We start from the raw sequence: 24,848 nt of genomic DNA on the forward strand, positions 1-24,848 counted from the left end.
TATGCAAAAAATTGTGATCAACAGATTATGGAGTATAAAAGGCCTTTGACAGATGACAGGTACCTGCTTCTGAACTGGCAGCAGCAAACCAGGAGCGTTTTGAATAAGCTCATGCTACCAGATAACCATTTGTGGCAAGTCTCTGTGTATTGTCCTTTGTTAGGTGATGGTCTGCCATAAATACAGCACTTGGATACCAACGGGCTTTTTCTCATGATAAGCAGGTTAATGTTTCCGCCTGTTCTAGAGGTAAAACTCCAGCCTTCCTACTGGATTGCCATTAAATTACATTTAATACTAGGTTTTAAGGTCAAGTGTAATTTTAAAGCCTTGAGGCTTCGTATTAGCTAAAAGAGGTGAAGTAGGGTTTTTGTGTGCACCAGTATTTAGTAACTTTTTGAAGATTTTGGTAGCTGGTGACATTTCCCCAATTGATCTGGGCAGTAGTTTATTTCTAGGCAAACTGCCTAAATGCTTAGGAAACCAGAACTGGAAAACGTGAATGAGTCTTCACATCCATCCAGCTGTATGTATGTCTTTCAGCATGAAAACATCAGTCAGTGATCCCTCCAGACAGTGCAGCCTGTGAGAAGTCTGCAGTACAGGCACTTGGGCCTCCAACAGTGTATCTACCAGATCTCAACCCTGTTTATCTAAAATGAGAAGGCTCGAGGTGCGGCTGCTTTTTGGTATTTTTCAGGTTATACTTCATCCGTGAGCAAGACCATTGTGGTGTCAGCAGAAATCTGGGATCTGCGTTTGCCCCGCAGTTTCCTGCCTGTGTGGGTAACGGTTGTGAGAAATGCGCTACCAAAAGCGTTTAGAAAGCAGGAAAAATAAATAATTGAAACCCCCACAGAAGCCGCAGGTCCCTGTCGGGCCGCTGGAGGCCGCCGCAGCCCAGCTCTGGGGCCGGCCGGGCTGCACGCTGCGTTGCAGTGGTCTTGCTGCAAGGTGCAGGGGGGGGTTTTGTGGGCAGCAGGACGAGCCGTCAGCAGGCTGGGGGTACTGAGGGCTCTGCAGCTCCGCTGTCAGGTGTCTTGGCGATTTTGGAGGGCAAGAAGAGCTTGAAATACCTGCGGTTTGGTTGTGGGACTGAAAATAGTAATGCTGCAAGCAAGGGAGGAAAATACCGCTGTTGATAAAGAAAGCATCTTTCATTTAAAGTACCTGAAGACGTTGTTTTGTGATATCATTAAAAAGTTTGACATATCCCCATTTTATAAATAAAGCAAAGGCAATATCAGGTGAAGTATCTTTATTACAAGGCCAGTAACATCAGTAAATAAAACTGGTAAGCACTGAGCAGCTGAGATTGTTAATGGATTTTAAGTACTACTAATTCTATTACAGCACTAAAAATATTGAGATACCATGAGTGATTTGATACTTTCTCCCCTCACAATATTGCAGCGATAGTCAAATAGCAAAAGTTAACCCCAGTCGGTGATGCTTTGGCTCAGCCCCAGGCAGCTCCTAGTCTAAATTACATTAAAAGCTGAAACTGATGTCAGACCCAGAGCGGGGAAACGCTAGCTGTCTTGTTCAAGTTTCAAAAACAGGATGTTTGCAAATAGATAAATGAAAAATCCTGCTCAGCTGTTCAGCTGAAACACGAGCTGTCAAATAGGTTAGATCCAAAATTCAGAGTTTTAAAATGAATAAATTTTCCAAAAGCTTAGCCCAGTGGAAGTATTCATGATGTTTATCAAGCTGTGCTTGCAGAGCTTGCAACCAAATTCTGTAATGCAGAATCAATTGTGAAAATGTGACTTGCAGGTTCAATGAAAAAGTAATTAGCACCTAACTAGCATTTTATTTTTTCAAGCAGAAGAAAACGCTGCTAATGAAGTAGTCACTCCTAAAAAGATTCCAGTTTTCTAAAGGATTTTCATAAAGAATAGCACATTTTTAAAAAAACAATTTTGGCTTTCATATATAGCTTTTTTCCCATGATTTCAAAGCTGTGTGATTCCCCAGATTTCCATAGTGGTACTCAACTTATATCAATGTAATTCCAATTAACCACCATCCTAAAGCAAGTTTGTTTTTTATATATACAAAACTTTCTATTGTAATCATCTCAATATTCTTGTGAATAACATGCATTTTTATTAACAAACAAAACTCTTCTGTGCAACTCACCTCCAGGTTAAAGAACAAAACAAAGAACCTTACACAGCAGCCTCACGTTCATGTTGTGTAAACTTATTTTGCCGATAGTTTTGACTTCAGATATCTGAGGTTACTTTTGAGGAGTCTTGGTGATGTAAAGCTCAAGCAAACTTTTCACCACTTCCTGCACATGAACTTGTCTAGATCTTGTAAATATGGCTTCATCTAGTTCTGCGGGTCTGAAAATCTGGTGTGTTGGCTCTGGTTGCTGGCCTGAAGAGGAAGGAGGTTATCTAAGAAAAGAAGAAGCTTAAAGTAAGCCTACAAAGTAGGCTCTTGTTGCTCTGGTAGCAGACTAAAGATAACATGACAATTTCCTTCTTCATTTGAGTCTATTTCGATGCTAGCAACCACCATGGTGCTCAAGTCTTCATTAAGAGGATATTTAAATGGTGCTTGGCAGTGCCACCAGCTTACAGGAACAAATGCCATGTTGTGTTTAAAATCGGGTTTATACAGTCTGGCACGCAGTTTAGTAATGTGATCTGAGAGGTGTGTTTTGCTTGTGTGAAAGGAAACTATGCTGATATTGCAAGGTAGAAAGTTATCTTTCTACACATGGCATGCTTTATTTTATTACAAATAATAGAAATATTGTGTTGTATTATGCGGTAATGTTCTTAGTGTACGTTGGTGTCCATGCATTTATTGTACAGAACAGACTACCTCTTGCAGTTACCAGTTTCCAAATACAGTAGAATTTGCTTGAGATATTCATATGAATATTTTAAAAGGCAGTAGAATACTAGAGCAAGAATAATCCCAAATGTGTTTGAGCTAGGATGTGTAACTTCTATCCCTTTCACTGACAAAAGGACAGATATAAGGCATAATTAAAACTGTATTTTATACGATGACAAATTGTTGTCACCAACACTTAGGAAAGCAGCTGTATGGCACGCCATTTATGAACCAAAACTCCAGGAAAAAAAAAAAGAAAAAAAAGCAAGAAGCCTTCAACTCATTTTGTGTGCTCCTCATCTCTCAGTTAACGTGCTCTGAGGTAATCACACCTAATTTCGCCCTTGCCCTTTCTCGTTTGGCTGCGTGCAGGTGCGTACGGACCAAATCTACATCTAAATTCGGAAACATGGGGCCTGAAGGTGACAAAATTCTCGGTAACGTCAGGGGGGGCGCTAATGGCGGCGACCTCTCCCCTCAGGGCCGCCCTCCCTCACAGGCGGGAGCGGCCCCTTTAAGAGGCAGCGGCCTCTGTTTGTTGTCCCCCCCGCCGCGCTCCACGCCGGCAGCGCCAGGGCCGCTCCCATTGGCTGCCGCCGCCCCAGCTGCTGCCTGCGCGAGGCCGACGGCGGGCGGGGCGGGGGGACCAGCGGTGAGCTCAGGGAGGGAGGAGGAGGCGGGTTCTCCCCTCCGCTTCCGCCTTGTGATTGGCGGCGGGAAAATGGGCTGCGGCCGGCGGCGCCCAACCGCCGGCTTGTTGCTATGTGCCAGCGGGCGGCGATTGGCCGGCGGCGGTGCCAATCGGCGGGGAGGAGCGCTTATAAAGCGGCGGTGGGAGGGCGCTGCGGGGCTGCCTGGGGCGCGTCGGCGGCCGCGCTGGGGCTGCGCTGGGGCCGCGCTGCGGCGAGTGAGTGCGGCGGGGCCGGGGGCGCGCGGCGGGGCCGGGCTGCGCCACGGCTGCTTCACCTCACGCACACGTCCGGGGGCTGCTACCCCAGGGGGGGCCGAACCGGGCTGGGAGGGCGGCAGCGGCCTTTGTGTGAGGCGGGGGGGGGGGGGGAAAAGGTCCGGGGGGGGGGGGGGGGGGGGCCCCCGCGCAGGGGGGGGGGGGGAGGAGGAGGAGGAGGGGAAGAGGAAGGCAAGAGGACGGCCGGCGCTTGGTAGCCCGGCAGCCCCTGAGCTCCGTGCGTGAGGCTCGGGGCTGCGGGTCCGGGTCCCCCCCCAACACAGACCGGGCCTTGGGTCCCCTCCGAGGCGCCCTCAGGTGCGGGGACCCCGGGTCTCGTCCTCCCCTACAGGCGCTTGGTTTGTGACAGAAAAACCCGGCGAGCTCGGCGTGAGTGAAGCAGCCAGCCTTCTGGTTACGGCTTTAATGCTGATTTTTGCTGCTGAGGGAACTGGGATGGTTCCAAAATCGCAGCTCGAACCACGCAGGGAAAGCAGCTGGACCCCCCCCACCCGCTGCGATTTGCTGAGGTGAATCTGCCCCGGGCCGTGGCTTCTGTCTTCAGGCACAGAAAGGGGAAGGCCGCCGAGCTGGGGCTGGCAGCGGGTGGGACACAGCACCTGCCCGCCTGGCGCTGCCGTCCTCGGGGCCTGCTCCGTGCTCCAGATAAGGATTTTCTGCTAATGCCTTCGCTGTTATTTAAGGCTCGTGCTGGGCAGCGCAGGGAGGCCTCTGCCGAGCCAGGCGGTCGGAAACGGGCAGGTACCGAGGGCTGCGGGAGAGGATCCTGCCTGGAGACAATGTGTTCTGTGACTTCATGCTTCCAGAGCGCTCCCGTTTGTTTTGTTTAAGACCTCATCGTACCGAGCTCCACGCCTCTGGTTTCTTTTAAATGTTTGCTGTGTAATGGTCACGGTTGAATGGAGAACTAAGACGTTTTCCTTTTCTCACTGGATCCCTATTTCTTGTCTCTTGCTGAAAAGAAAAATGAGCTTTTGGTGCTTTGAAGGTAAAATCGGGAATGCTGTAGGAGGGACAAAGATAGTTCTTTTATCTGCTGCTTCTTCATTCTATTATTATTATTTTTTTAATTTTAACCTTTTCCTGCAGGTCTCTTTCATGGTGCCAGGGTCTGGAAGTAGGTGGCAAAGCTGTGTCGGTCATTGGGCTGCCTTGTGTCCTCTGGATCCACAGGCTTTGAATAAGTGATTTCCTTTCTTCACTGTTTGGTGTGGGTAGTTGAGTCAGGGTTGCACTGAGGAAGGCAGCATCACTACCTGTAAATCCACATTCCCTCAAAGGCTCCTTGACTCATGGCTGAATACCTGTTGCTGAGAGAGAATTTAATTAAGGAACTGGTCACTCTGGTGCCGATCCTGGCTAGCAGTTCAGAAGGTGGGAGCTCCTTGATCTGGTGTGGTACTACCGTACGAGCGTTGCAGGGATTGCAGAGGAGTAAAAAAACATTTACTTGTTGGTCTTGCATCACGGTCTTGCCTTTGACTGTGTGCTTAGAAACCTCTTTAAGGTCAGTAAAGCTAGGCTTTCACTGGGCTTTGATGGTTAGCTGGGAAATCGTCATCTGTTTGAACTGAAGAGGTCAGCTCTGAAGTGCTAGAGCAGTGGGATTTGGGAGAGATCACCAAGTGGCGTTTGGAGAACGGGGGAGTTCGGTTCCCTTAGCTGCTTTGAAGCTAATCAGTGAGGCTCAAGGCAGGATTGTGAAGCAGAATGTATTTATTGCTTTGAAACCATTGCAAAATATATAGCTTCCTTTCTTTTCTGTGAGTTGGTCCTTTGGTTTGTTCCCTCTTTTCTGAGCTTGTTAAAGCTGAGGCCTTTTCTCCTAGATCTAATCACAGTAACGAAAGCCTAAGGATAGATTTCCTTTTCCTTCCAGAAACCAAGACAAATCCATAGACGAGATCGACCTCTATGAGTCATGCGAGGATTTTTCATTTCCTTAGAGCACATCTTCCTCTGGTAAATCAGCACGTCTGCTGCTGCTGCGATGCCAGTTGAGCAGCCGGACCTCTTTTTCCCCAAACAAAGACTTTTTGTAGGTCGGCCTCTTTGGGAAGGGGGCGAAATGCAGGTCTCTGTGTGGGCTGCGGGGCCTGAGTCTCGCTCCCTGTTGCCCCCATCACTCCCAGCTCTAATTCTCACTGGACGAAGCTCAGCATCCCTCCTCTGCTGTGCCTTCCTTGCCCTTTGGATCCGTGCTTGTCCGGGCACGGCCCGCATGGTGGCCTTACGGTTCAGGAGCCAAATGCTTCTGCCTTCTGGTTTTTGCCACCCTCTGCTCGCCCACCACATGTGCCAGACCTGCCCGAGAGCGCTGCCGCTCGCTGGGGCGGGATGTGTCGTGCCCAGAAGCGTCGCCAGACTGGCCAAGCCACTTAAGGCTGCAGGAAATAACGTAATTAATAAGACTTAGTTCCCCCACATCTCGTACCCGACAATCTCCAGTCACTTGACAGTGCTAATTAAAGCTAATCACGCTCCTCTGTTTTCAGTAAATAGCTATTATCCTCACTTCACTCTTGCTTGAACAAATGATAGTGCCGTGCAGCGTGAGTCAGTGGAAGTTGTGGGAATGCAACCCCTAAGAGCCGCCTTCCGGTGCCTCCACGCAGGCTTACACCAGCCAGAGATCACCGCTTCTGCACCTGTTCCAGCCTTGTTCCGGTGTGTTACGAGGTGGGATGTTCTGCCGAGGCCCAAAAATATACAGCTTTTCGCCTCTTACCACAGCTGTGACTTGTACAGAACCGAGAACTGAGCTCCCCAGGTCAAGCAAAGGCTATTAACAGTTGTAAAAGCAGAGGATGCTTTGAATTTGCCCTTCAGAGAAGGTTTTGATCCACGGAGGGGGAAGGCAGAGCGGTGTCAGAGCTGCACTCTCGCTTCTCCTGTTTCACGTTGGCAGCCACTTTGTTATGAGGAGAAAAATGTAGCGTGGTATGACCTAGGGATTGCACAGCTCAGCCACAGAGCTCTGGAAGATTTGAATTTCACTGATGAAGTATTACTAAAGGATGGCTCAAGCAATATATTATTAAAAAGAGATTGTCCAGCCTCGCCAAAAAAAAAAGAGTTAATTATTAACTATAAAAAAAAAATTAATGAGAATCCCAGGAACTCCCAGCTCAAGCATTCATCAGTAGGCACGGAGCTGCGAGAGGCGAGTCAGCTCGCATACCTTGGCAGTAACGTGCAGGCTAGTGAGGATATCCAGGAGGAACTAACGACAAAAACTGGTAGGCTAACAGCTGACTTGACCATCTTAAACTCGATTCGGTTACGAAGCATCTGTCATGTGAGCGCTGGAGCTGTAAATCTTCACCTGACTTTTCTCCCGTGGCGCTAGGGCTCCTATGCCTTCAATGGAAATGCGAGCTAGAAGGACGGTGGCTGAACTGCCACGGAAAGTATGCACCTCGTTAATAAAGTAGCTGCTGTGTGAAAAGTGGTTCTGAAGGAGGGTGGTCAGAATTTGTGTTATCCTTTGCGTTAGTCAGAAGAAGAGATGCAGATATTAGAGTCGAAAATGGTCCTTGTCTCGCCCCTACCACTCTGGGCAGCGTGAGGTTCTGTAGCAGATGCTCTGGGAAGGACCCTCCGCGCAGGTGGGTTTTGTGAGCAGGTGAACACGTGCAGGATTGGACACGGGGAGCTGGCAGACAGTAAGCTGTGACGGGCAGCTGTGGCAGATCTTCGTCTCCACGGCATGACTTTGAATTTGGAGAGGTTCTCGTTCAGCGGTCGCACAGGGTTCCCTTGGTAGCGAGGCTTTACCAGGGAAACAGACGGCTCGCCCAACGCAGCGAGTTACCTGAATCCTGGTTGTACCTACACGCGCCAAAAAGGAAGGTAACGGAGCAACGTAAGGAGCACGAAAGAAAAGTATTCGTGTAAGAGGGTTTGATAGCCAGACTGCTCTGAATAAAACAACTGAGGAAGAGAAGTTGGGAAGCTAAGTGCTCCCATTTTGGTCAGTTGGGTGGGCAGAGCTTTTCCTCGATGTCTTCAGTAGAGGCTGGTCCTAGAATGAGGCTGGGAGGGGTCTTCCGTTTTGTAGAATGCTGGATGTGCATCGGTTTGGTGTCGTTTAATATCCTGAGCACGTAACGTGTTGGCAGGAAGGTGGGTACTGACCAGAGAGCTGCATCTTGCTGCGTGTGAGCCCTTCTCTCATCTCCCTCTGGTGCATCGTGTGTTTCGCCAGTGCAAATGGACTGTTAGCCCTCCATGTGGGACGCTGGCATCAGCCCTCTTGAAACGGAAGAAATGGAGCCGTTGGTGTTTTAAATTAGTTCAGCTTGCAGTTTCTGTTTATTTGTGGCACGAGTGGGATTTGCTGGTAGGAGCACAAGGGCGTGCTGGCTTGTCTCAATCCTGTTCGGGCCAATCGTGCTGCTCGCCTGCACGATTCCTCCTGCCCTCCGGCGCATCCCCCGGTCACCTGCCGGAGCCGGTGCTGGAGCCAGCCGTGCTGGAGCGTGGCCGCAAAGCAAAGGTGGGCAGCTTGCAGCCATGGAGCCTCCAGCACCGCCTGTTCTCGGCAGCACAGCCTCTTCTGCATTGCAAGGATGCTGCTGCCAGGCAACTCGCGGGCGAGTGGGACGAGGATTTGAGCAGAGGTGGCAGTCGTCCTTCTGGCACAGGCAGAGCTCCCGGTGCCTTCGGAGGCAGGCCCGGAATCGGTAACGGATTCTGAAAGCTGAAAGGTGATGTCTGTGCTAGCAGCCCTGCGTCTTTTGAGATGAGATTGTAAAGGGAAGCATTTTCTGGAAGCTTTCCAGAATGATTTCCCTCCCTTGCCTCCCGTTGTGGTGTCGGTAGCGCGTTGGACTGGGTTGTTTTGAGCAGCATGCTTTGTTCTGTGCTGCAGGGAGAGATGAGTTAGCATTTCTGACGCTCGATGGGCCTGAATGGCTGAGTTTAGCCCTAGGTATGTAAATAAATTCAGAAAGTTCTTGTGGTCCTCAGGTCTCTGCAGCCCACAGCTGGGAAAGAAACATCTCTGCAGGGTCTTCAGTGATGTACCCAGCCTGTTCCTGTGATTTCCAGTCAGTTGTGAGCTGTGGCTCAATACGGGGAAGCTTTTGCTCTGACTGCAGGCATCCTCTGCGCTTGCTTGTGATGCCACAGTTGCACCTGGGAGCCTGAAAATGCACTGGTGTGGATGTTGCCTATATAAAAAAAAAAATCTGTTTAATTTTATTTAATCTCCAAACTGACAGAAGGTAAATCAACTGCATAAAGAACAATTAAAATATATTTTTTCAGAAATTTGTTCATCCATAACTTCTTAAACCCAGCGTTAGCGTGTACAGTGACAAAGCTAGACCGAGTGGGGGGATTAACCTGAGGTGAGCCTTGAAGCTCTGCTGTTTGTTCCTCCGATTAACACAGCGGCAGTGACATTTTTAGTATCGATAGCTACCCAGCAGAATAATAACCGATGTTTTTCCTGACAAGCTGCCTATGGTATGTGGAAGCCCGGCAGGTGCAGCGTGGCTGGCGCCGTGCCTGGCCCTGATTCACTATGGCCAGATAGGCTTTAATTGCTGTTTTCTGACTCTTTTTGATGCCCTCTAGTGGTTACCTGGCTCTTGTCTGCATTATGTTCTGGTGTCTCTTTGCAGCCACCCATCCAGCTCCTTTTTCCCAGAACCACAAAGTGCCTCCTGGAGGTGGCAGCCGCTGTCTCCAGGGTGCGGATGGGAGAGCGAAGGTCTGCGGAAACGAAGTGGCTTGCTAGGAGGTTCTCAGCTGAAGGTGGTTTAAGTGAGAACCTCGCTCCATGCAGTATTTTTAGTGCAGTTCTGCACATGAATCTGTTGAAAGTAAAAGTAAATGCAGGCCATCATTTCTCTCTTTTCCTTTCTCCATGGGCTTGCAAGGTTTGGAGAATGAGCTGAAGGAACGCAGGCATTAGGGCAGGACACTCAAGGCTCTTGTAGCAGTAATGACTTCTCTTGATCATGCTGATACCTCTCACCAAGAGCATTTCAGATACTGAAGAGGTAGAGGTATGTGGCTTACACCCATCTGCTCCTTAGACTTCTTTCTTGGCTTTCCCTCGTGTCCTGTGGTTAAATTCACAACGATCATCCTTTCTTTCAGGGATACGACCTTTCACAAATACCCTACCCTGCCGCCTTCAGATTTGGCTTTGTCTTTCCAAAGCTGTTGCAGCCCTGTGCCGAGGTGAGACCCTCCCAAAGCACCCCACGCCAGGATCCTCGCTGCAGCCCCGCATCACCCACGTGCGGAGGCTCCCGGCTGTGCCAGGTGTCCCCCAGGGTCAGCATCTGGCCTTGTGCCACCAGCTCTCATTTCCCAGGGAAGATCAGCAGAACTGGGTGTTAAACCCAAGCTCCTCTTTTAGTGCATTGTTTTAGAGATGTCTTCCACTTCCAAACTGCAGCGCGTTATGTTAAGGTGGCTCCCATGTCAAGAAAACCCCGATCAGTGTGCTTACCTCAAACGTTTCGTTTAAACCGTGCTAAGACCCTGGAGCAGCGCTGGCTGCCGAAGTTTGTGACCTTGTGGAAACAAAGAACTCTCCCAGCTTGATTCCCGTTGCGGTGTAATTACACCGAGCATAACTACACCTCTGGTTCTTCCCACGTTAAATAGGAGGCACACCGAAGGAGGAAGGTTGGGCTTCCAGATGGTTTGCTACAGAACTACTCCAGGCAGCTCTCCCTAGCATTTGCTGCTAAGCATTTAACAAACTAAAGGCTCTTATCTTAAAAAGCAAATAATCCATAAAACTAACCCTCAAACCCAACAAACCTGCTGTTTGTCCTCCCTGAACGAGCAGGAGCGTTTACCTCTGAGCTGCATTGCGCATGGGTTGGTTGCAGAATTGGACTTCACGTGGAAGAGTCCTTGTTCTCCGCTCCTGCGGCGTGTGGGCCTGTACAAACAGCAGCCTTCCGTAGCCGGTGTTCAGCACAGGCTTTGCCTTTCTCCTCTGGTGTTTTATGAATTACTAAAGAACTTAATGTGAAAAGCGGCTGCTGGACAGGTGAAGGGGGAAAACTGAACTAAAAAGCTGTCTGAACAGCAAAATGTCATGTTTTTTTCTTCCTCGAGGTGTATCTGACTTGGCAGGACTCGGCAGGGCAGCAGCGTGTGCAGGCAGTGCGTTCAGCTGATCTTCTCACCGATTGCCGCAGCAGAGGAAGCTGATAAGCTTTTCCCTAGAATCCACTCCTTTTGTCTAAACCAGTTTTCTGATTTCTTGCAAATTAATTAATCTGTACACATTTCCGTTGCATTGACTCGATTGCGTCCATTCCAGAGATAAACTTCTCCTGAACTGTAAAAGAAAAACACTGGATTCTGTTGCGATGGCAGATACTCATCTCTCTTAGGCTGTTAGGCACAATCATTAAGTAATGGAAACAGTTTTTTTATTTATTGTTTTTAAAAAAAATTAATGGAATGACTTCACAGCTGCCTGCTGTCACAGAGGCTGAGGAACATGAGCTCACTTGGCCGTGCAGAGCCAGAGGCACGGCCTAAAATCAGCCTTGTGCTTTGGTTCTGCAGCAGAGTGAACGTCTGTGAGCTGTTACATGTGTTATAATTCATGCGTGTTTGCCACCAGGACAGGAAAAAAAACAGTTCTATTTTTTTTTTTTGCATTGCTGAGAGCCACGGATGTTATTTGATGCATTTTGAGATGATAAAGGAGGTGGGTATGGGTCCCTCCAGCCTCGTGGCTGTGCTCAGGGTGGAAGAATGCCCTTCCTACTGTTTTTCCTTCCTCTCCACCGCTCTGATGAGGGCAGAGCTCTTGGTGTAGACGTGCACATGAGCAATTGGGCTGTTGGCTGGATGCTGAGCACTGGCAGTCTCTTCATAAAGTATGGCTTCCTTACTGGAGTTTATCTGAAGGTGTTTTTTTTTTAAGGCAGTTTCTTGCCTATCATCGTAGCTAGGTTTCCCAGCAAGGTCTTAGCTCCCAGATCTTTATGCTCTCCTCTGCCTCGAGTGAAGTCAGCTTGCCTTCTCAGCACGGTGCTGAGAACAGGAATTGCACTTCATCTTAATCTGTGCTCAGATAACGTCTGACTTGAATTTCTGTGTCCTGTTCCGAAAGGTCAGATGTTTTTATTGATGTCGAATGTGTTGCGAGGTCAAATGAAGGAATGCTCACAAAATGCTTCTGTATAAAGTTGTACGCAGCTGATAATTTGTGTGCGCACGTCTTCATGTCTCTGAGCCAGCCCAGTTGCAGTATTTCCTCTTTCACTCACTGTTCCAGGACACGGATGCCTAGGAAGCCTGGTCAGAGGGTCAGCAAACAACAAATAGGTGTTGCTCCTGTCTTACTCTGCCTGGGCATCATTTACGTCTCTGTTTGGCCTTGGGGCTGCCTGTGGACTGCTTGCTGAGGCTGCCCTTCTGCCTGAAGAGGAGCAGGTTTAGTTCCGAGCGAGCCCTTCTGGGTCAGGATGGACCTTGCGAAGCTCTCCCTGTAACTTTAATCGGAGAAGGTTAATCAGATTAGTGAGTGTTTGCAAAGAGCTTTAAGGGTGGGAAGTGCCGTGTAAGCGCTGACTGCTACGATCACGATAGATAAGCTTTATCAGCACTTTGCAGGATGAGTAAGAATCTTTTTCCCATTTGACTATGAGATGTTTCTGGAGAGGAGAAGAAAAATATTTCGGGGGGGAAAAACCCAACCAAAGCAACCAGCTTTCCTGCTGGCTTAGCAGCCTCTGCCTCCTGGCGAGCGCTGCGCTGGGCTCTGGACCGTGCTGAGCCCACGACAGCTCTCCAGTGTGTGCTGCTCTGCTGGAAAGCCTGCAGGCGCTGCTGGCTCTCGAGGGATGGCCAGCTGGCAGGAGGCTTGGCAGGTAACGTGGAGCCCCTCAATCTTCTTACTCGGCAGTGACGAACAGGCTTGGGAGAGGCGTCAGAAAGGGGGCTCTGTACAAGGTGCTCTGGTACCAAGGTGATGAGTTGGTTTTGTTGTGGTTTATTTGCACATCTGTCTGACAGTGATCACACGTGGGGCTTTCCAGCAGACAGTGATGGACTCCCAGCCTGATCTGTATTGTTCTTTCAGTCTGTCTTGGACTGTCTTGTCTCGGTGAGGTACTTCTGGCTGATGCTGGGCAGAAAAGAAGCTCTGCGTACCGCAGGACTGCCTCCTAGCACAGCTTAGGTCCTGCCTTCAGCTCCCCAATAGATTTCCTGATTTCCACCCTGCTGTTTGACGTCTTTCCCTTGAGCAAGCCAGAGACGTGTTTGCTTAGACAAGTCCAAGCCCAGCAGTGCTCTGCTGTGTCCCTGCAGCTCGGCGCATCGCTGGCGCCTTGTCGGGGACGGCCCAGCTCAGTGTGCGAGCTGTAAGGAGCTGGGCTCGCAGCACGGTGACCTGGGCTGGCGTTAGTCTCACCTGGAAGACAGATACACTGCAGGCAAGTTTCTCGTACCAGCTAGAGCCCAGCTATCAGCTCCTGTGCCTTTGTGACCTCACTTGAGACATTCCTGCTGCAGGTCAGCTGCGGGTGGGTTTTCTTATTTTTATTTTAGGCTGGGGGTTGTTGTTGCAGTATTTGATACGCAAAATGCAGACTCAGGAGCTGACCAGAATCCCATCTTCTATGGGAAGGGAAATCCTCCTGGGAGGAGCAGCCAGAGCCCGAGATTCATTTCTAGAGCTTGCGTGCACGCCGGGTGTCGGGAGGGAGCGGAGCTGCTTCCCTCATCCTGCCGCTGCCTCCATCCTTGGAGGGAACATCGGTACCTGGTGAGGTGAGGGCTGGGATCTGAAACCTGATTTCTGACAGAAAAGAGACAACCTTGAGCTACCTCGCAGGCTCTGTCAGGTAATGCTGGATAGCAAAGAGTTTTTCCAACCTGAAGAGAATTTTTAGCCGTCTGCTGCTCTCAGGGGTGGACCCGGAGGCTGCTCCTGGCTGTGAGTGCCCTCAGACGGTCTGATGGGGAAAAAAAAATACTGGAGTGCTGTTTGTAGAGCAGCTGCTGCCCTCGGAGCTTGCAGCAGGTTAAAACAGGTGAGCGTGATAAAGTAATCCTCCGTTTCCCATGTGGAAACTGGGGTGGCGTGGAGAGAACTGGGCTCCCAGCTGGCTCCCAGCTTTCCCCCAGGCTCCGGTCGCGGCTGCTTCCAGCTGACAGTCTGGCTCCTCCAAGGGCTGCTGCAGGGCTGGACCTGGACGTGTGCTGCTCCCCAGAGGGAACTGGGAAGCCAGGCACGATGTAAATGATCTTTTGTAGCATCGTTGTGCCTCTGTAGTCCTTTCCAAATCCACTAAGTGTTGGGAGAATGAATGGAGGTGGTGAGGGTTTGAGCGGCAGGAAGATGGGAGCAGGGGGATGAGGGCAGCCAGCCCGTCAGCAGCTGAGCTGTGGGTGCAGCCCTGTCCTCCTCAGCCCTCCCACAGGCTGTGTCCCTGTCCCATGGCTGCTCGTGTCCCCTCCGCTTCCCCTCAAGCACTCGGTCACCCCACTGACCAGGAGGCGGCCGCAGCTCACCATGTGGCGGCCGCGCTGAGCGCTCTGTCTCTGCTCTGTCCTGAACGCAGGTTTGTGTCAGCTCCTCCGTCCCCTCCGGCTGAATCTCTTCCTCTGAAGCTGTCCCCAGCGTGTGGAGCCTGCCCCACACCCGCCACCTGCCAAACCACGGCCTTTACCTGTGTCTTCCGGTGTTTCCCGTGCGACCCATCCTGCGGCAGCGCCTCCTGGGCCACCCCAGAGTTCACGCAGCGCTCGGTGGCTCCAATGGTGAAGATGACAAGGTCCAAGACTTTCCAGGCGTATCTGCCTTCGTGCCACAGGACCTACAGCTGCATTCACTGCAGGGCTCATCTGGCTAACCACGATGAACTCATTTCCAAGGTACGTGCCTGACCTCATCCTGCGCACCGGCGCGCTCGCACTGCGGGTCAGTCGCTGTGCCAGCGGCCGGCCTTCGCTGCTGCTGCTGCGGTTTTTGCTTGGAAAATGGGCTCTTAGCCTAGAGGACCTAAGGGCAAGCTACTGCTTTTGTTAGAAGTCATCTCCAAAATAGCCACAGGGGACAGGTTTCCTCACGGGTGGTCTGTCTCCTCCTGTGATGCCAGCTGTAAATGCTCACGGACTGATGGCCAGGACTGAGAGTTGCCTTCCTGGGGCTCTTTGGGTGCTTGCTGGCCAGCACAGCCAGAGGGCTGTTGTGTGACCGTGCACTGGAGAAGTGTCTGGAAACTCTCTCTCTGCTAAACTATGAACCTGTACCAAGAGACTTGGGGCCTTCTTTGCTGGTGCCTCCACTGAAATGTAAGATAGCCTTACAAAGACTTGTTGTTGCTCAAACCTACATCATTTTGCCAGCTTCCTAACAAGGAACTTGGCAGCAGGCTGTGCTGTGAGCCAGCAGGGTTGGGAGGATGCTGTCCTGTCCCGGTGATCACAAGGGGAAGGGTCTTGAGGCTAAGCTGAATGAAAAGCTTTCAGAGCCAATACATAGGGGTCTTTGCAGAGGGAGCAGCCCAGTTAAAGACGCTCTTTCTGAAGCGCAAAAACTGCTGCTCTGCTTCCTGAGGGCAGCTCCCTGAGTCTGCTGTGCCTGGCTGTGGTCAGGCATTAAGTTTCCCGGTTTGGGCTGCCTTGGCAATCAAGCCTCCATAAAGTTTATTCAGCTCGTAAAACCTGTGTTCAGAAAAAGCAGGCACACCGTAAGATTTATTAGCTGAGATGAGAGGAAATTGCACTGTGAGCTCTGTGCGTGTGTGCACCTTGAATGAGTTCAGCTTCTGGAGCAGCCTCGAGAGAGAGGCCAGGATGGCACGAGACAGAGGTGCTCTGCCTGTTAGGGTGCAGTGCTTCCCCCTTCCTGTTGCACAGAAGAGATAAGCGTGTGTCACCTTGCGTCAAGGGCATCGGTTGTGCAGCTGTGAAGGTCCTTCTGGATTCTTCCTGTTGCTGCTCTGACCTGCCTTCTGCTCCTGGAGACTCTCCTTCCCTTTCCTCGTGGTTATTGCCTGGCTGGGTTGATCCACACCTCCGTGATGGAGTCTCCATGCCAAACAATTGAATTTAAGCATTCTGTTATGAACAGTGCTGATTGCAGACTGCCACAGTTCGGGGTTTTGCAGCTTCTCTGTAGACAGGCTTCCTCTTAGGCTATTGCTTCTGAGTCATTCTGGGCCTCTTGGGGGCTCCTCGCTCCGGTACAGCGGCCACTGTTCTCAGCAGAGCTGGCCTTGAGGGCTATAAAGCCTCCAGCTTTTAAAGAAGTTGTACATTTCCTCAGCAGAAGGAGGTTTTGAAATGTAAATGTCCACAGCAGAGCTGACCAGTCTGTGCCCCGGGTCTGGGCACGGAACCCATTCAGCCTCTCAGAGCGGCTGCGTGCCTTTAGGTGCCTGTTCCTGTGCTCAGGTCTGTTACCTGTAAGAGGGGGTAGCCGCTGCCCTGGGAGAGATGTTGCAAGCTGGATTTAGTGTTGGGACCCAGCAGGTGCTTTACTGGCTAAGGAAGGAGATGTTTCACGTTGTGCTCATCGTAGATCAGAATCCGTGCTCTGCTCTTTTAACCATGGCTGGTCCCAAACCAGAGAAAACACGTGGCTGCACGTGCCTGCTGGCTGCACCTTTGTCACTTGTTTCCCCTCCTTGTGCCACGTCTGTGCCTCCTCTGGTCCTTTGGGTAACCTCTGGTCCTTTGTGCGACGCAGCTTTGCAGGTAAGAAGCTTCTAGCCGGGCAGTGCCAGCGCGCCGTGCTGCTTGGAACTGGAGTTCCTGGCCATCGAGGCGTGCAGTAACTGCCCAGGAATGCTGACTGCTAAAATCTGAACGCAGGAGGGAAGATCCAAAAGCGCAGGCTAAAGCTGTGTGTCTTGAATTATGGAAGTCTGAACTAGAGTGTGCTGGGCTGCTCGTGGTGCTCCTTCAAAGGGTTTCTTGTGGGCTGCGGTGTAAATTTTTGATGGCGCTGGGACCGCTTTGCCGACTGAGCATTAGTGGGTCACACAGTTTGAGTCCAAAGGGTTTGGGGTTTTAGGTTTTATTTCTCACAGTTATAAACCTTAATAAAATACATGCTTTGTATAATTGAAAACTTTAATAAGAATAATTGTGCAATCACAATTTGTACAACAGGCTATTAAACTGAGAACAGAAGGGCAGTCCCTGCCTCGAGGGGTTTCCAATGTGTGCAGAAACTTTCCCAGGCAAACCGAAATAGTCATCTTTTTATCTGTTTGAGTTAGGATTTAAACATCTCCCCGAGGCCTTCTGCAGCTCTTTCATCGCAGGCTTCTATTAGCAGCTGAGAACCGAGCGGTGGAATTGCCGTGCTTGTTTTCCATATGGAAATGTTACAGACTGAAGGAAGGAACAAGCACCGTGAGGACTGAGAAGGGAACGGGAGACTATTTCAAACCAGAGCGTTTCTCAGTCTGCAGCGCATCCCGTCTTGAACCTGACTGTGTCACTGGATTCAAAACAGCCCAAATGACACCATCTTTGGAAACCCTCCCCAGAAAACAGGCTTTTATGTAACAGCAGGGTGTTGGTGTTTTGGCTTGAAGAAATTAATTCCTATATTCATTTTGCCCCGAGTTGTACAGAGACCATATGAGAACTGTGCTGCTTGGCGTGCCACGAGCTTTTAGCTCCTCTGGACACACACACATTGCAGCACTGGCTCACGCCGTTGGCTGATGCGCTCTCTGGAGCTGAATCCCATTGTTCCATGTCAGCCTATACTGCCCTATATTTCCTCTTCTCTGCATTTCCCCTCTTAGCCCTTCAGCACCAGCGTTAACTCACCCTGACTTCAGAGTTTTGCCGTGACTGGGTATCAGAAGCCCTTTGACAAATACGCCCTGGCAGGACTGTTTTTGCTTTCTGCTCTTCTTCAGGAAAACCTCGTGCATTAAAGTGGGTGGGAGGGTTCTCAATAAGCCATCGCTATTTAAAGAAAATAATCGATGCCGAGGCTTTTAAGAAAAGCTGAAGCTGTTACATGAAGCCGCTTACCAAAATGTTGCCTGCTTTCTTGGCCTTTTATCTTCTGCAGCCGAAGGGAGAGAGTGGTTTAGTGTGTCTGATTTGTAATGAGATCCAAATTGTGGGTTGTGTCGTCTGGCCAAGAAAGGCCTGGCTGACTTAGGAAACAGAAGGTGATCAGATAGATGGGTGGGGTGAGTAACTACTTTTCATTTATATGTTCCTTCGGTGTCTGGGCTAGCGGGAGCGGAGGTTCTTGTTCCCTCATAGCAAAGTATCACATAAATGCGTGCCAAATTTAGTACATGCTCTTGTTTCATTGCTTTTTCCAACGCCTAAGTGGACTGAGACTCTTGGAACTCAACCCAGCGCTGTTACAGATTCCTCCTTTGTTCCTCCTTTCCCCACCTGTACGGCTGAACTGCTGCTGTTTGGTCCCGTCTGCTTGGGAGATGCAGCTTTGGAGCAGGTACTGTCTGCCTTTGTTAATAAGCACGGGGTGTCCTAATCCCCTCTGGCTGTGCCCTGAAAACAAAAGTTTTGTGCCAGGCAACTGTGGTTAAAAAGTATATTTCAATGCCTTCCCATTGCCAGAAAATAAATGAAAGATACTTGTTACGTTTCTCTTTCCCAGGCGCAGCATCCCATGGTTCTTAGAACCTTTAAGAAAAATACACTTCCACCATCAATGGTGGCAAAACCTCCCTGGGAAGGAGGTGGGGGCGCTTCTCTTGAGAAGTGTGCCTGCGTTGCTTTCTAGTCCTGGGCCTGGGGGCTTTCTAGTGCAGTTTCTCTCCTTCTCAAAGTAGACGCGATGCTGTTTTTTACCTGCTCTGTGCTTTTCACACTCTTTGTCAGTCTTAGAACGTGTGAGTTCGTATGTACCTCGTGTTGAGTGGGAAAGGATGGGAAAGAGCAGAAAGATGCAGGCCAGATGCAGCCACGTTGGTGTCGTGGCTGCTGGCTTTTTTGCCATGTGAACAGTAATTCAGCAGAAATGTCCCTGATTATGGAAGTATGTAGGGAATGTCTTGTGGGCGTCCTGCAGTTTCTTTTTCCATGAATTACTGTGATCCAAGTGCTAAGCATTATGCAGCGATACATCCTCTGAAGTTAGCCTAAGGCTTGCATTAAAAGTTGAATGTTTTCCTTTGATGTCTGCCCAGGACCCTTACTGAACACGAATGTAAAATCTTTCAACACAAAAGGCTGCAGTTCCTCCAGCCCCGAGAATTTAGAAAAGAAAGAACTTGTGTGTGCCTGACTTTCTGGACTGGGGCTGGATTGTTAGCGAGGGATCACTTACAAGCTCTTTCTGCCTTTTGAGGCAGGAGTTGCGAGGCTTCTAAGCAAACCTCGCTCCTAGCCATTGGGATTCCTGCACCTTTTGCATCCCTGGCCAGCAGGCTGCTGGAGCCTGAGCTCCTTGGTACAGCAGCCTCCTGGTGATCCTTAAGGCGTGCTGAAACTTCGCTCTGTCTTCCAGCTGGAGCATCTTAGAAGGATTTGAAACTTTGGTGCCAGCTTTCAGATAAGTTGTGGATGAATTCTGCTGCTTGAGAGCATCACCATGCACTTCGCGTAGATGGGCTGTGTGGCAGGCGCTGTGGTAAGCAGCAGTTGTTGGGCTTTTCTTTTTTCTTTCCTGCTCTTGAGTACTCGAAGAAGTCGGTGCGTGTTCCCACTACCTTGCTTCTCAAGAACCTGTCAGCAGCACTGCCAAGCCCATATTTTACGTCAGTTCACCTTGAAGACATGAAGTTACTTGCTGGGGAGGGAAGGGGAGTGTGCACACAAGCCAAAGGACTAACCTAAAATTGGGATGTGGCTGTTTCAAAGCTGCTTTAATGGAAAAAGAGGTACTTGGAATGTGGCCAAGACGAGTCTTGTCATAGGGAAAAACTGAACGGGGAGGTGAGGTGAGTATTCACTTCTCGGGGTGAAGTTCTTACTATTTTTCATTGCGTTGGGTTTCTTCTTGCTTTGAAAGTAGGTCTGGTTTCCTCCCAAATGTGAATTTAAGCTCCCCGCTTCGCACTAATGAACCCTAAGTCCAGGAGGAGCCATCATGTCTGACCTCTTCTAGAGCATGGGCCAGTGAATTTCGTCAGGATTGCAGCACGTCTTGCAGAAAAAGCAGTTAGTCTTGGTTTGAAGGCTTCAGGAAGGAAAATTCACTGCTCCCCTTGGTCACTTTTTCCAGAGGTTAGTCATCCTTACTGCCAGAAATTGGAGACACCGGGTTTAGATTTGTCTGGCTTGTGCTTCTAGTTGGTGGCCATTCCTTTTTATTTTTGTTTGCTAATAAATCTGTGGTCCCTACTATTTCTTGCTGGAGAAGTTAATGGTATGCAGTAACCAAGGTCACTCTTGATCACTTTTCTGATAAGCTGAACGGATTCAGTTCGGTCTGTCATGGTAAGATGTTATTTTTTCCAGTTCTGTATCATTCTTGTGGTTCTTTTTGACGTTTCTAGCATTTCAACATCCTTTTAGGAATGGAAACAGGGCTGGTCTCATTGTTCCAGCCTCAGCAGTATACAGCAGTAATATCTTCGCAGCGTATGCATTTCATAATTGCATTAGTCCTACTGGCTCAGCACCGCACACTAAGCTTCTGCTCATGCTATTAGCTCCTTAGGCACCGGCTTTATCAATTTTACGCACATCTCCAGCAGCTGTCCAGTGGCTTTTGCATCCTGTTTTTCAGTTCTTGTTCCATAATGAATCATCTTTCAGGTATTATTTGGAGCTTTGTTCTTAGCTGCAAGTATCGCTAGGGGTCAAGTTGTTCTGTTGTCTTACTGTTTTTTTTAGCTTCCCAATTTTGCTGCTGTGATGAACTTTTAGTAAGGTACCTCATAGTTCTTGATTTCCATGAAGCTTAAAATTAAACTCTAGTTCTCAGTAGAACAATGTGATATCAGAGATGTTAAATGGGAGCCTTTTCCTTCAGTGTCTTGATCAGGACACTGGCACCGACAGGGCAGAGGTGAGCTCTGGCACCCAAGTTCGTCCCCAGGAGGCTGTCACGGACAGGTCGGGGGCTGCTGGCCTGAGCAGGAGCAGGGCACTGGGGCTCAGCAGTGCTGGGAAGCCTTTAAAGACAGAGGACGTGCCCTTTGCTGGAAAAAGTCGGAACATGAAATCTGAGCTGCCTGATGAGTATGTGTAGTACCTGTTCCGTAGTGCAGCCACCTGAATGAGATCTTCCTGTCCTGTGTAATTGCCTCCTCTGGGGCTTATCCTGCAAGGTACCGTGCTCGCTCAGTTCCTGCTGGCCTTCGTGGGATCTGAGGACAGCCAGGACTGGGCCTCCTACTTAGTCAGGATGTGGCTGTTTAGCAAAAAGAGCCCAAGGAAATTTGTACCTCCTTGTATAATTGTGCTTATGCAGCAATTAATTGCTGTGTGATTTCTAAAATATTTTATTCTGTTCCGAGAAAAAGTGAAAAAGGTAATAATTCACAATGGTTTAGAATTCCCCGTCAGGGAGGATAAAAATGGATTTTCAAATCCATCACTTTATGGAAATAACCCTCCCTCTTCCTCTCCCTTAAAATTGATGACCTGAGCGCAAATAAAACGTTGTTCCCATTTGTTACCCAGGGAGCTGCCAGGGCCGAAGGACAGTGAATCATCGGGGGTTTTGCTGCATCTGCTGCAAATCCTGAACGCCTGGAGCACGGAATCGATCAGGTCTGAGCCTTCCTGGCTTGGGTGAGCTGCCCACACAGGTCACAGCTGAGGTGTCCAGGAAGGGCTGACAGGTCTGAGCTGGGACCAAACCGCACGTGAGTGCTGGGGGCAGATTGACGGAAAGGTGGTGAGCCTTCGCAGCACTAAGGTGTGCGTCTGGTGCTCATCTGCACGGCAGCAGCTCTGTCCTGGGGGAACGAGGAGCTGCTGCCCTGCATGTCCTCCTGCGGACGGGGCTTCCACTGAAAAGCCTGCGCTCGTCGTCAGCGTTGGAGCCAGCGGAGCTTAGCGGCCGCATTAACGGAGCGCAGGGATCCGCTGATACGGGGCAGTCGCTGTTACGCTCCTAATTAACTGTTGCATTAGCAGTTTCCATCTTCCATCCCGGTTCTGTCTTGTGTTTAGCTCTAAAACCCACGTAGTAGCAATAATTAATGTGGGGAGAAAAAGGGCATTGCTTCCTCCCTGCCGCTCCCCTCCAAATGACTTGATGGTTGGATGATGGAGCCAGCGTCAACCTGCCCGCGGAACGGCAGCACTTAGAAATGGCTGGGGGAGACGCAGCTCCTGCTCTAGCAATTGTAGATGCGCCAGAATAAAACCATTTTTCACCTTTCTGTATCCAGAAAGAAAAAGCTGGGCTTTGTTTTCATCTTCTGTAGTTTTTTCCCCGGTGAATAAGAAAGTTCTGCTCTCCACGTTGCGCTTCCTATGTACCAAAACACAAAAGGTTGCGTTCGATGGCTGTCACTGGTGGCTTAAGTGCCAGAGAGTTCCCTTTGCAGAGGGGAGCTCAAGAGCAGAGAAGGAGCAGTTGCTCCCCGCCCTCCTGGGGCTGTGTGCGCTGCTTTTCCCACATCTATAACCCCTGCTCGGGTTGCAGAGGAGAGGGACATCTCTCTCCTGAAGCCGCTCTGGTTTTGTGCTCCCCTAAATATAAAAGCAAATACTGTGGGAAAGGAAGCAGAAAGTATTTCCATCGCTTTTCATTCTGAAGTCAAGTTTTGAAGTGCAGCAGCTACCAGAGGCCACCAAACATCGCATGAGAACACACAAAATGTTAAGTTTTATAGAAGTAATAAATTCAGTGTACTTTTTATTTGCCTTCTGTTGTTTGTGCCTTTAGCACTCCCATTCTGAAATTGCACTTTGAAGTCTGTGGGCTAGGAACACATTTAAAAATAAATAAAAGCGGAATCCAGGAGCCCAGGGCTTGTTACAGGAGGCACAGAGAGGGCTCACGATACCTCTGGGTTGTAGCAGCTTGTGTCGGAGCTGAGTCAGGGGCTGCAGGGGAGCCTGCCAGGCCTGTTGGAGGCAGGGAGGGGACAGCGGAGCTTGCAGATACTTCCCTGAATCTTGAAATGCCTTACAAAACTTTGTTCAGGCTTTAGCTTAGCAGACTGATGGCTTAAATTGGTGTTGTACTTGAGGAAAAAGCTAAAACCCGGCCATTTGTCTTTCCCTAAATCTTGGTTTTCATTACTGCAAAGCCTCGGAGGGGATCTCTCCTTTCCTCTGCAACTGCAATGCAAAATTTCCCTTTGAAAGTCTCTTGCTCTCCCCCCGCTAATAGTGGACAGTCGGACTGATGGATGAATGAATAACTGGGGATGTGCTCCCGAATCTTGACCCACTTCAATCACTTTGCACAGCCCGGCTGCCTGGGAGCAGCGCAGCCCCGCTGGAGCACCGGTGTCACCTCCGTGGCGCGCTGATGGGTGTTGGAGAGCTCTTCCCAAAAGCAGCACGGTGACGTTTCGTGGCAGCGGGTGTCTGCAGGGTGCTGGGGGGTTTCCATCTTCCTGAGCTGGGGCCGTGGCCGTAGCGCGGCAGAGCGCTCTCCAAACGTTCTCCTGCAGTTCTTGGCGCTGCTGGGAGTCTTGTGAGCAGCGCTGGCTTTTCTTAGCTCCATCTCCTAGAAACACGGAGAGAATCGCTCCAAAAAAAAAAAAAAAGGAGGAGGGGAGCAGTTGTAAGGACAGCTCCTGTCAGCATGAAAGAGATGGCAGCAACATCTTCCCTCTGCCCAGGCTGTGCAGCAGCTTCCTTCTCCCAGACTGCGCAACCCAGGACACAAAGAGCATGGAGCTGCTAGGACCTGGCTGCTCCTAGGATACTCCACGGTGGCCTCGCAGTTACTCTTCCGTCACACAGCAGCGCAGAGTGACAGTGAAAAAGGCCATGCTGAATTAATTGAATTACTGCAGAGACGAGCTGGGGCTGCTAACTCCATATCGACGTTGGGCTTTACAGAGCATTAAGGACCCGTGTTAGAGCTCCGTGAAAGCTCTGAAACGCAGCTAGAGCAGGGGAAGGGCAATGGAAGCGGTTCCCTTGACGCAGGTTGTAGCCAGCATAATCAGAGCAAGGCGGTCTCACTTAAATCTGATCAGTGACTGCCCCTTCCCTGAGGACAGCAGGAGTTACCGAAACCCTGAGGAGGCCTCTGGAGCCTGGGTGGATTCAGGGACCAACAAATTGAGCTCGTGCTCCCCTGGGAAATACTGTAGGGTGTGCTGCTGCTAGGCGTGGTGGTAGCTATAAACACGCTGCAAGACGTTTTTTTTTAATCAGAATAATTTCAGTTGGGATGGCAGCTGACAGGAATTGGGATTAAGTGCCGGAGACAGTGGGAGGAATGTCATCTGTCGGTGGTTCGGGGCGTGACATCGCCTCGTGCCCGCTCTGCGGCCGAGCGCTGCAGCAGCCGGTGCCTGCACCGTGTTCTGCAGCACCAAACCTGGTTTAAGACACAGCTGTGCTTTGTTTTTTTAAATCCTGACAATGTAAACAGGAATTGCCAGGTTTAAAGACCGCAGTTTCCTTGGCGTTGGAGCTTTGCTGAGTTTTCCACCCTTATTTCCTTGGGCTCAGAGAGCCTGTGGTTTGGAGCACGTCTTCACAGCAGACTCGCATGCGTTCCAGTTGAACTGCCCTCGTGCTTTGGGTGTACCTACAGGTCTCCTCCCCGTGTTCTCCCCGTGTTTTACGAGAACAGAAATCTTGTGCTAAGAAGTTCAAGGTCTAAATCAGCAGGACCAAGTCGTACACCGAGGTGGGAAGGAAGCAGTAACAGCTCTGGAGGGATCCTTGCACGAATTTGTCTCCCAGACTTCAGCGACTCTGAAGCCCAGGAGCTGGTGACATCGCTCAGGGGTTGCTCTGCCCCGATGGGGACATCCTGAGCACAGGCATGGCCCTCAGCTGAGGGGCTCGGGTGGCTGTGCCTCTCCTGACACCGATGGCATCACCTGCGACGTGCTGGCTGCCGCGGAGCTCGGGCAGAGCCTCGGGGCTCTCGGTCCCTGTTCTCGCAGTGAGGATTATTTGTAGCTCTCACCAGAGCAGCTCGGAG

The 24,848-nt window shown here is 50.2% G+C and overlaps 1 protein-coding gene across 1 annotated transcript in view; it reads left to right on the forward strand.

Moving 5' to 3' along the window:
* Nucleotides 1-3,642: 3,642 nt before the first annotated feature.
* Nucleotides 3,643-24,848, forward strand: part of YPEL2 (yippee like 2) — a 29,732-nt gene continuing 8,526 nt past the window's right edge. The window contains exons 1-2 of the mRNA XM_035342843.1: nt 3,643-3,763; nt 14,383-14,695. Of these exons, the coding sequence (XP_035198734.1) occupies nt 14,579-14,695 (117 nt within the window). The 5' untranslated portion in view covers nt 3,643-3,763; nt 14,383-14,578. The remainder of the gene's footprint in view (nt 3,764-14,382; nt 14,696-24,848) is intronic.

Source organism: Oxyura jamaicensis, chromosome 19 (assembly GCF_011077185.1).
Source record: "Oxyura jamaicensis isolate SHBP4307 breed ruddy duck chromosome 19, BPBGC_Ojam_1.0, whole genome shotgun sequence".
NCBI lineage: Eukaryota > Metazoa > Chordata > Aves > Anseriformes > Anatidae > Oxyura > Oxyura jamaicensis.